This window comes from Squalius cephalus, assembly GCF_949319135.1.
Source record: "Squalius cephalus genome assembly, chromosome: 2".
NCBI lineage: Eukaryota > Metazoa > Chordata > Actinopteri > Cypriniformes > Leuciscidae > Squalius > Squalius cephalus.
In genome coordinates, this window is record NC_137123.1 from 57,320,775 (window position 1) to 57,333,371 (window position 12,597).

At 40.4% G+C, this 12,597-nt stretch overlaps 1 protein-coding gene across 1 annotated transcript in view; it reads left to right on the forward strand.

Annotated features, from left to right (window-relative positions):
• LOC307173218 (caskin-1) overlaps positions 1–12,597 on the forward strand; it is a 55,298-nt gene that overhangs the window by 25,421 nt on the left and 17,280 nt on the right. Inside the window, exons 4-10 of the mRNA XM_079896165.1 lie at positions 124–269; positions 368–463; positions 2,948–3,069; positions 4,660–4,768; positions 8,293–8,401; positions 8,657–8,751; positions 9,640–9,754. Coding sequence (XP_079752291.1) covers positions 124–269; positions 368–463; positions 2,948–3,069; positions 4,660–4,768; positions 8,293–8,401; positions 8,657–8,751; positions 9,640–9,754 — 792 coding nt within the window. The remainder of the gene's footprint in view (positions 1–123; positions 270–367; positions 464–2,947; positions 3,070–4,659; positions 4,769–8,292; positions 8,402–8,656; positions 8,752–9,639; positions 9,755–12,597) is intronic.

Genomic DNA, 12,597 nt, shown 5'->3' on the forward strand with positions numbered 1-12,597 from the left:
AAAAAAGTCATAATTGTCTTTTAAATAGTTTTATTCCGTGAAGGAAACAAGCTTCCATAGTCCCCACACTTTTGAATGGTAGTGAATATGTTTCTCATTGAAACTACCTCCTGTTTTCTGAAGGGATGCGGCCCTTACATTACGCTGCTTGGCAGGGCAAATGTGAGCCCATGAAAATGCTGCTCAAGGCAGGGTCATCAGTCAACAGCCAATCAGATGAGGGACAGATCCCTTTACACCTCTCATCACAACACGGCCATTATGAAGGAGTGAGTAAATGCACATAAACAGTCAGACTTGCGTGCTTATGCACATATGCTGTACACACACACACATACTCACTGTACTGCACTGTGTGTGTTTGCAGAGTGAGATGCTGCTCCAACATCAGTCGAACCCCTGCCTCAGAGACCACGCTGGGAAAACCCCTCTAGACTTGGCCTGCGAATTTGGACGTGTCACGGTCAGTTACGCCGTGTTTGTGTGTGTCTCTCTGTGTACGGCACGCAGGGGTTTGTGATAGATGGATGAGAAGCGGTGCTCCGCAGTGGGAATGAGGGACAAGAAACCTCTTCTCACGTTTTCAGCCAAATGTACAATAGGAAGCCCGACATGCACTCACACCCTGGTTTCCACTGCTTGCAAATGAGCACAAGAGACTCCTACGTAACAGTTTATTCAGACTTGGGTTTTGTTAAAGGTACAGTTCACTCAAAATTAACATTCTGTCATTATTTACAAACTCCAAATCCATATGACTTTTTTTCTTCCATTGAACAAAAAGAGCATTCTTTTTTTTTATTATTGTACTGGATGCTATTTTCATGCAACTGGAAGTATGTATGTATGTATGTATTTGTATTATTATTTATTTAATCATTTCAAATCACCTTGTTCACTTATTTATGCATGAATGTCTTTGTTTGTTTGTTTTTATGCATATTTGATTATTATCTCTATTTGTTCATTTAATCATTTCAAATCTCCTCTTTCATGCAAAATAACCATAAATGTATTATAAACGTCCATGTACACTTTACTTCAAATCTTATGAAGCCATATTAGCCATAGTTTTGTGTGAGAAACAGAGCAAAATTTAATCATTATACACTGATAATCTTCACGTCAACCATTGCAACTGTGTTATTCAGTTCACTGAGATCCTTCAGTGAACTAAATCAGTCTGATTTGGCAACGACTCATTCAGTCCACGGCTGCGTCCGAAAACTTAAAAATGCTGCCTTCTGAGGCTGCGTTTCAAGTTAGGAAGGCATCAAGGCACGTCCAAATCCAATGTTAGCTTCTTTTCCAGTCTCCTGAGATACCTTCATTGTAGTAATTAAATATTTGCTTAGTTATTACCAAAGCTTGCACTAATTTGTTGTAGATCATTAAACCGTCATGAGGTATCTTCGTGTGCCTACAAAGTCACTGCCTGATAAGGCAGCGAGGCAACAGGTCTGCTGCTTTTCAGACACAACCCACGTTTGGGAAGTGGAGCAACCAATTCAATCAGGAGATTCCACTCAAAAGAATGATTCATTCACAAATGAATCACTGCTTTGCTCATAAACACTCCAATGAAAGCTTGGGTAAATCCATTGAAAAATGACTTATCTGTTCCTCACTTAAACCTATTCAGACGTCTTGCACTATACATGAGTCCATAAGTGAATTTATGAGTTTGATACTTGGTATTTGGCATCCCTTTGAAGTTTAAAATCCTTCTTTTGTGTTCAATGGAAGAAATAAATTCATATGGGTTTAGAGAGTCATTGAGGGAATTATTCTTTACTATTCACCTTTGTTTTATTTGACATATTACATATTTTTTTGCTGACCTGTTGTTTTATTTGTCCTAATAGATCATTTCTTAGGTCATGAATCACATTTTTTATGTTAAAGTTGCTGTAAGTGACGTTCTGTTTCACTAACTTCCAGCCAGACTCAGAATCTGAATTAGATCACTCCCTCTCTCCAAAATATTTTGCTCCTAAAACATGTCAGCGAACCTGTCAGCTTACTCGAACGCTCAAAGTGACTGACAGGCGGTGAGCGCCTCAAAGTTCTCTGATTGACTAAACAATAGCAATCAAATTCGTTTTTGCTGTTCACAGAGCTTAAAGCGTCACAGAGACAGGTGTGATGTCTCATGATACCCATTTCAGTGATATATTGCATATTCTAGAAAAAAATATTTACAACACTTTTAACTGATGTAGTTTTTACAGTGTAAAAATAATAATTATTATTAGTTATACATATTAATACAAATTAAAATAAAACACTGAAACGCCTAATGCACTTTTATAGTTGAAACGATTAATTCACTGAAGTACCATTTACTCTACCGTTCATATGTTTGAGGTCAGTAAGATTTTTTTTATCTTTTTGAAATAAGTTTCTTATGCTCAAGACTTCATTAATTTGATATAAATACAGTACATGCAGTAATATTGTATTAGTTGTAAATTGTTGTAAATTGGATTACTACTATTTACAACAGTAATATTGTAAATACAGTAAAACATTAAAACCTGTTAAAAACAGTTTTGCTGCTTAATATATTTGTCGAAACCAAATTTCTGGATTCTTTGATCCAAAAGAACAGCATTTATTCGAAATAGAAATATTTTGTAACATTATAAATGTCTTTACTGTCACTCATTTTAATCGATTGAATGTGTTCTTGCTGAATAAAAGTATTAATATCTTTCTTTCTTTAAAAAAACAACAACAACCCACTTACCCCAAACCGGTAGTGCAAATACCATGCTGTATATGAGTGTGGCATCATCCAGCAACTATGGTATATATCAAAGTATCTTTCAATCACATAACAACTTTACCATGGTATTACCACAATCTGCTTTTTGTTCTGGGATAAGGCCTACACACCCGTTTAAGCTGTGTGTGAATGCATGCATGTTTTCTGTGTGTTCTACAGGTGGTGCAATTGCTCCTGAGCAGTAACATGTGTGCTGCTATGTTAGAACCGAAGCCCTCTGATCCCAATGGCATCAGCCCGCTACATTTGGCTGCCAAGAATGGACATATCGAAATTATCAAGTAGGTGCTCACTGGACTTCTTGGCTTTGCAACTACGATGACTTGGTTCTTACCACTTTATTTCTGCATGTTGTCATTTAGGTTAGTCAACCTATCTTTACTGAACTGCATGGGCTTTTTTAGCTGTCACATCATTCAAGTGAAGACATTATTATAAAACACATTGCACATATCCTATAGTCAGATCAAGGCTTTGACATGATTATATTACAACTTTCTCAAACTATCCGCTGATTAGATGTGTTGATGAGAACACAATTATCATCAATATTTCTGAATATAATTAATGTATTTGGTTAAAATATTTATTTTAAGAATATATCTTAGAATATATGCAAAGTCTGCAAAACAAATGAGGAGGTTATGTGAGGATGTTTACGATAAAGTGTTTTATATTGCTTTCATTTAGCAGTTATAAATTTTGTACAAGGGGACAGACATTGACGGGCGCAAAATCCTGACACAGCATTTAGCTCAGTGACACAAAACTGTCTCTGTTGCATGACTGATGTGGCAAGACAGGTCAGGAGCAAAGGGATCGGGGATGATGGGAGAAATGAAAGGCACTGTGAGCTGTCCGATCAGTCCCTGGAGGCTTCATTCATTAGATTCGCACACACACACACATTCAAACCGAGTGTCCTCGTTTTTCCCTTTGATGGACAGTGCCGTCATTGCCTAGTGACGCACGTCGTTAATTAGTGATTTCATCATTCATCACACATTTTAGGCTGCTTGTGGATCAGTATGAATGTGTGTATGGTTTGACGGATATGAAAGACACATTTTAAATGCCCATTCTGGACATCAGTTCCTACATCACAGCTTCTCAACTAACATGCCAAATCCGCTGCACAAATCTGGAGCAAGCAAGCACTTGTCCTGGCCACAGGTCATCTACCTTAGTTTTATGCAGGAATTATTATATTTTTAAAGATGTCCTATTATGCTTTTTTACATTTTCAAATTTCTTTAGTGTGTAATGTTGCTGTTTTAACATGAAAAAGGTCTGCAAAGTTACAAAGCACAAAGTCACTCCAAAGGAAGTTATTCTCTATATAAGTGCGCACTGTTTCTGAACTCCCTGAAATGCCTCGATTGTAGTCTTGAGTTTTCTTCTGGGAATGAACACATCACAATATTAATTATTTAAATTATTCCCGGCCAAGGCATAACGGGAAGAAAAGGGGAGGAGGGGCTTCAGACTGGAACTAAACAGAGAATTTCAGACAGACTTGGAAGGGAAGTGCTGCAACAATGTCAAATATGTGATTTTTTTATGGAACATTCAAGAATGAAAACCTATTCTAGTAGACCCCAAAAACAAAATGAATATTTCTCCTTTAATACTTACATTTACTTACTGATACTTACATTTGATGTGTTTCGACCCCTTTGCTTTTTTATTTTAATAATCTTTCCCTGGAAGTAAGAGTGCAAAAAGTCTATCTTAGACTCTTAACTTTCTTTTTTATGTTCATATTGATATACTTTGTACTAGCTATAGAATGATGTTGTGAAAGAGAGCCTTTTTAAGTGTTTAACTAAAAAAAAGCTTTTATAAAGTGTTTTGTGTGTGAATGTTTTCAGGTTACTGATCCAGGCTGGTATAGATATAAACCGACAGACTAAATCAGGCACAGCGTTGCATGAAGCTGCTCTCTGCGGGAAAATCGAGGCTGTACGACTGCTGCTGGATGTGAGTATTTCATTATTATATGCATTATATTATGTGTGAACTTTTTACCACCAATGACATGCATTCATTTTTTTTTTAAATATGCTTGTATATAAAATATTTACCAGTCAGTAAGATTGTGTGGGAAAGCTAAAGCTTGTTGAGGTGGAGATGAAGGAGACAGGGGACGGAGAGTGACTGTGCAGCCCATGTAATTTATTCAGACACTTCAAAAACAAAAATATATCACAAGAGCTTTTCAGCTGAAACTCAGACTTCTGTATACAACACTTTAGCACGGCTTTCACGTGCACAGCTCACTTACCAGACAGGGACTCTCTGCACTCACGCCCTCTGCATTTCACCCGTCTCTCGACTCGCTGCAAAGTGCAAATACCTGTTAGTTCTCATTAACCAGGAGCGTTTCCCTTACCATTCCCTTACCATTCCCCTGCTCTCGCTTTCCACCTGCAGCTGCCAAACCACGCCGCGTCTTCCACAGATTGTCTGATCATTTATTTGATCAAAATTACAGTCAAAACAGTAAAATTCTAATATTATTACAATCTTTTATTTGTAATATTTTTATTTTATTTATTCCGGTGATGGTAAAGCTGAATTTTCAGCATCATTACTCCAGTCTTCAGTGTCGTGATCCTTCAGAAATCATTAATATACTGTATGCTGATTTGTGGCACAAGAAACGTTTTTTATTTATTTATTATAATCAATGTTGAAAACGTCTCAGGTTACGACTGTAACCCTTCTTAGGGAACGAGAACGTAGCGTGTGACGGCATACATGGAAGCTAAAAAGAGACGCTGGCAAGCCGATGAAGCAAGCCGCTCCCAGGCAGGAGGAGGAGTGGCAAAGGGAACTTCTCAGGGAACAAGGGTTACAGTCGTAACCCGAGACATTCCCTTTCGAGGGAACTCGCACTGTGTTGATGACGACACTATGGGGAACAAAATACCCACTATGCCACAACGAAAACTGCCTGTCCCAGTGTGAAGCTGTCTCAGGCACAACTAGGACGAGAGCACTCGTGCGCCGTGTGTAGAGGGGAGGACCAGACTATAAAATCTAATGAATGTGTGCGGAGTGGCCCAGTCAGCCGCATCACATACCTCATGAATAGGTGCCCCTGAAAGGAGGGGTCTAGAGGACACCATGCCTCTGGTAGAGTGAGCCCTCACGGCTAAAAGTGAAGGCAAACTGCGCACCTGATAGGCCAGGGAAATAGCCTGAACAATCCAGTTACTGATGGTCTGTTTGGATGCGGGAAGCCCCTTCTTGGCCGAACCAAAACACACCAGCAACTGGTCAGCCTTCCTCCACTGAGAAGACCTCTGAACATAGATGTTTAGTGCTCTGACAGGGCAGAGTAAATGAAGTCCTCCATCTTCCGCTGTCACATGAGGTGGGGGATGAAATGCCTGCAGAACCGTCGACCTCGCCATATTAGATGGCACCTTAGGGACATAGCCCGGTCTAGGGTGCAAGATGGCCTTAATTCTCCCAGGAACAAACTCCAGGCATTGCGGAGATATGGAGAGCACCTAGAGATCTCCTACTCTCTTAAGAGAGGTGATGGCAAGGAAAAAGACTACCTTAAGTAACAGGTTCTTGGCCTCAGCCGACTCCAGAGGTTCGAAGGGGGCCTCAACCAGCCCTTCAAGGACCACTGCCAGGTCCCATGTGGGACCACAGGAGGATCTGTTGCGCCAGTCTGGAAAGAGTGCGCAATCTCAGACCCCCTAGTGGTTTAAATAGGACACCACTGACGTATTGTCTGTTCTCAAAAGAACGTGGTGACCTTTGAGGTCTGGTAGGAAGCTACTCAGAGCCCGGAAGACCGCCAACATCTCTAGGCAGTTTATGTGCCAAGAAGAATGCTGGTCCTGCCACAGACCTCTTGTAAAGCGCCCATCCATGATCACGCCCCAGCCCATAAGGGATGTGTCTGTCGAAACGGCTTTCCAGCGACATGACGCTCCAAACACAGGACCTTGGGACAGAAACCAAGGTTTCTTCCACATTGATAGGGAACAAAGGCATCTGCACGTAACCCTTAACATGTGGAACGGATTTCCCCTCAGGGAAAACCCCTTGGTTTTCAACCACCACTGTAGGGCTCTTATGTGCAGCAGGCCAAAAGGTATCACGGTGGACCGATTCAGATGTCTTAGATCTACAAATGGACACAACCCTCCATCCTTCTTTGTAACTATGAAGTACCGGCTGTAGAACCCGGACTCCCTGTCTGGTGGAGGAACATATTCTATGGACTCCTTTACCAGCAGCGAGTGAACTTCCTGTTCTAAAACCCGACCCTGCTCTGGGTCTACTGCAGTTCTGACCACCCCGTTGAACTTCGGTGGGCGGACCCGGAACTGCAGCCTGTACCCTCTTTCTACAGTACGCAGGACCCATGGAGATATATTGGGGAGGCATTGCCATGCCTCGACAAAATTCACCAAGGGAACAACCCTGGGAGCTGGTGTCAGTTGAAGGGTTGTTCCGTTGGTGAATTTTGTCGGGCAACGGACAATGCCTTACACAACTCATTGTGTAAGTCTGGAAAGAATGGCAAACATGTTCTTTCCAGAACGGAAGGCTGTGATCGGTGCTGCAGGAAGTGCTCATCAAGCTTGTTTGTAGCCTGCGCCTCCTGCCTCTCTTGTGGCCAACTGATGTTAAGTTTGGCCACAGCACGCGTCACAACCTCCACAAGCTCCTCATATGCTCATGTGCAGATTGAAATGGCACGTTTGATTCGTTTAGATCCCCCGCCGCAATGCTGAGCACGTCTACATCTGAGTCAGACAGCTGCAGCACCGGGCTCTCAACCCGAGCGAGAAAGTGCCGAAGCAGCCTCTGCTAACTCTCTCTGCGAGCCCCGCGATCTGAGCTGCTGCACTGCCTCGGCAGACGTGGGACACCCACCGCGGGGAGTGCAAGCCTGGCCGGCTTCATCAAATACAGCTAGGCGCGAGCGCAGCACTCTGATAGATAGTGCTTCACAGTGGCCGCAAGCAGCCCCCTTAAGGGCTGCCTGGGCGTCCTGCGCTCCGAAGCAGTGCACACACATATCATGATGTGTGTCCCCACCCGTGATAAAACGAGAGCAGGGATGCACACCCTTTTTAAACTGCTCGCTTGCCATTTCACAATATATATATCACAAACAACACCAAATAGACGATTAACACAACAGAGAGCGCTTGTTGAAGAGCAAAAGCTAACGCTGTTATGTGTCGGCGTCCCTTTGTAGCTTCCGTGTATGCTGTCACACACTACGTCATCACGCAAAGTCACTCAAATCATCATGCATTGTACAAGATGAGTCAGTCTCCATTTCTCTGTGAACCTTCCATAAAGGTGATAAACATTCCAAATCTGTGTGTGTTTGATATGAACACTGGTCGTGTTTGGGAGTTTGCTGGTATGTTAATGATCGTTATATACGTGAATGTGTTCATGTCTGTATTGTCAGTGTAATCACTATGTACCAAGTGAATGTGTATTCTGGCTTTTCTCTTCAGAGTGGTATCAGTGCTGGGGTGAGGAACACATTCTGTCAGACAGCGCTGGATATTGTTAACCAGTTCACCACTACCCAAGCCAGCAAGGAGATCAAACAGATGCTAAGAGGTACAATGGGAGAAAAAAACATAAATTTACACAGAAAGGTAGAGTCAAAGGCTTTCTGAACTCACTGGTATCTGTGTGTGTGTGTGTGTGTGTGTGTGTGTGTGTGTGTGTGTGTGTGTGTGTGTGTGTGTGTGTGTGTGTGTGTGTGTGTGTGTGTGTGTGTGTGTGTGTGTGTGTGTGTGTGTGTGTGTGTGTGTGTGTGTGTGTGTGTGTGTGTGTGTGTGTGTGTGTGTGTGTGTGTGTTCCTGCATACAGATGCATCGGCTGCTATGCAAGTGAAGGCTCTGAAGGATTACTGCAACAACTATGACCTTACAAGCCTCAATATTAAAACAGGCGACATCATCACGGTAAAGAAGCAATTATTTTACTGTAACAATAAAGCAAGTTTACACCCTGAGTCATGCACATATTTTTTGTATGCAGGAGTAGTGGTTCTTTACATACATTGCTATTCAAAAGTACGGGTCAGTATGATAAAAAAAAGAAAGAAATTAATACTTTTATTCAGTAAGGATGCATTAAATTAATCAAAAGTGACAGTGAAGACATTTATAAAGTAACAAAAGATTTCTATTTCAAATAAATTTGAAAAAAAATTCTTTTGAACTTTGTATTCATCAAAGAATCCTAAAAGAAATGCATCATATTTTCCACAAAAATATTAAGCAGCACAACTGTTTTCAACATTGATATTAATAAGAAATGTTTCTTGAGCAGCAAATCAGCATATTAGAATGATTTCTGAAGGATCATGTGACACTGAAGACTGACAAATTATGCTGAAAATTCAGCTTTGCATCACAGGAATAAATTACATTCTAAAGTTATATTATAATTGATTCTTCATAGATTTTTGATTCTTTTTCATGGACTTCAGAAGACAAAACTAAAAGTCCATGAAAAAGAATCAAAAACGAGTGTTCGTGACAATAATATAAAATAGTTGTAACAATCGTAATAATATTACTGTTTTTATTTTTACAAATAAATGCAGCCTTTGTGAGCAAATAATAATATTTTAAAAGAAATGTTACTAACCCCAAACTTTTGAACAGTAGTGTGTAAGACATGAGTCGTATACTTTTTGGAAACCTGGGTTCGACCTAATAGTCTTTATAGCTTTATCCTTTTGGTAAGACTATACAATAAGGTTCTACTGTATATGTTAGTGCAGTGCAATGTTTTGGTTGTTTTCAACTTCAGGCACATCTGCAACATGTCTGTTTGCTCCTCAGGTCTTGGAGCAGCATTCTGATGGACGATGGAAGGGCTGTATCCATGATAACCGCACAGGAAATGACCGCGTGGGTTACTTTCCGTCCAACATGGTGGAAGTCATCAAAAGGGCAGGTGTGCCATCGCATCGTCACATGAGCCTTCTAGGATGTCATGTGACACATATGCACATTTTAATCCACTTTAAAATCAAGGTCAATCTGAAGCTCATCTACCTGGCATTTAAATGTTCATGTGTGTGTGGGTTCTGGTGAGTTTGTATTTAGTGCATGCATTTCTGCATATATATGAGTGTTTGTGTATTTATTGTTGTGTGTTTAGATTAGGGATGAGCATTTTGTTCATTTCGTCTTCTTGAGTACTCAATTGGTACATCAACCTGTTACTATTGGAACAAACCTCTAAGTTTAAGTATAGAGTGCATTAGCGCCCATCCCGTTTTTCAGCGCCGCATATTTTTTCCATTCATTTTTCCCATAGGGATTTTTAAAAAAAGAGTTATAAGCCATGAACCAAGACAATCAGCTACGAGGTGAATCACAACACTACAAACTTTGATTTGAAGCAAAAAAAGTATTTGAAAAGCAGGAAAAAAATACAAAGGTAAAAGACTGTGTACTTAATATCTTTATTGAGGGAAAGAACTACAATCCCATAAAGCATTGTGAATAGCATAATCGGATTAAAAACATAAAACAGCTAATTTACAATTGTTGTTAAAAACAAAATATTTTAAGTTTATTGCAAAATATACATATATATTCAAACATTTAAGTATTTTGAGAGTGTATAGATATTGATTTGAGTACGCCATTTGCATTGCTTCATGGGAGTGGGCGGCGCTAACAAGATCTTTTGGTGCGTGTTGCTTTTTTGACTCTCTGATTGGTGTAATTTTCTATACAGTCATATCATGCGTAATGTTGTTTTTTCACCAGGAATTTCTCAATTAAACACTATTATTTTAAAAATAAGCTGAAATAATGTGGGCTGACGTCTTCAGTAGAAGCAAATGCCTTTGAATTATAACCTCGTAGCTCACAGTAGAGTGGGTCGCACACCGGACGCGCAGCTCAGCGCCGCGCCGCGCCACGTCTAGATAACTCTCACCTAAAAATCCGTTAGCATCAGCAATTTTCTGATTTCTGTAAATAAATATAAAACTAAATGTATATTGCAGCACGGGGTGAAGTCCGTATACATTAACTACGATTTGAGACACATAAATGTAAATTTAATATAAAACTATGTAAATGGCGCTCTGTGGCGCGGCAGGATTTTGAACACGGTCCTGAGCCGTTGCTGGGCGCCGTGGACAGACGCCGAAAGGCGCTGCCGGTGTGTGTACTCTCATAGAGAATAATGTGTTCGAATTTAAAAGACGTGGCGTCCGGTGTGCGACCCCCTTAGGTCTGTCTTTAAGGGTTTATAAGTTATCGTTCAAAATCAAAAAGTTTTGTATCCGGAACCCAGCTGTTGCACTCTATTAAACTTCCAAAAACTACTGTTTGTGCCACTGACATAAATGATACCTCAAATGATGAAGCTTGCTGAACAAAGTGATCAGATGATTGTTTCCCTAGAAGATTATAAACTTTGATGGAGCTGCTGTCTTCTGTGTCTTTAAATACATGATTACTCAAGCCCAATCCTAGTGTATGTGTGTGGTTGTGTGGGTGGCTGTTCATTCACTCTATACCAGGGTTGCCAGGTCTGCACAAGAAAACTATCCCAACTGCTAAATCAAAACTATCCCAATCACTTTCAAAACTATCCCAATCGCATTCCCCAGTAAAAACCGCATTCCGGGGAGGGGAATGCTTCAACCGGCGGACTACAAAAACAACCCGCGGCAAAAGTGTAAAACCACAGATTTGGCAACACTGTTCTATATCCAACTGCCCTGCCCTTTATCACCAGTCAAGTGATTCTAATTAGAGGCGTCAGCTCGAAGACATGAAAGAGAGGGAGTGAAAAAGAGGGCAGATGAGAGTGGCTCATTTATCTGTCACTGTTCGGTCATCTCTGCGTCCACCTGTACCATCTTTCCATGCCCTCCTTCATTTCCTTTCAACTCACATCAGTGGATTCACACTTCTGCACATTCGCACACATGCAAACAGGCTTTCACACATTTATACATGCAGATCAGTGACAACTGCTGCTTCTCAAGAGTGAAGAAACAACATCACTTATCACTGTCAGAATATGTACTCAGATTTACTTTGTTCTGGTGTTTGTAATTTGCTATTTAATAAAAAACATTAAAGAGAAGCTGAGCTTCTCGTCAAGATAAAAATGACAGTGATTAAAACTAGGGCTGCGTGATTAATTGAAAGAAAAACAAAATTGTGATGTGGCTTAGTGCGCTTAACAAATCCCAAAGTTTGTGATTTAATTAAATAAATATATGGGCTGCATGTTTCAGAATTAATTTCGGCACTGTGTTACATAGTTTTTGTGTCTCAGAGCGGCTCAGTTCACACAGTAAAAGCTGCTCTCCATCTCCACATCTGCTCTGAGTTTGGGTCGCTTAATGTGTGTTTGGGAATGCAGCATGTGCCAACAATCTTCTCAAACTTTAGAAGTGCTTATAAACCAGCTTATGCCAACAAAAGAGAAGCTTTAAGGGTTCCTGTGGTTTTATGCCAGAAATTATTATTTTCTTGAATACCATTTTTTATGGTGTGATATTAGTGTATAATAATTGTTTTAATATTATTTCTTAAAGTGCCCCTATTTTGCTATTTTAAAGTTTCCTGATGTTGTTTTGGAGTCTTCTACAACTGGTTTACATGCATCAAAGTAAAAAAAAAACTGTTTAATTTCCTAGTCAGATGAATCAATCTCTCTAAATCCCTCCTTTCCACGAGCTACTCTGCTCTGATTGGCCAGACAGCTCAGTCTGTTGTGATTGGTTTACCGTGTACAGCGTGCGCGTCGAAAACAAAAACGCC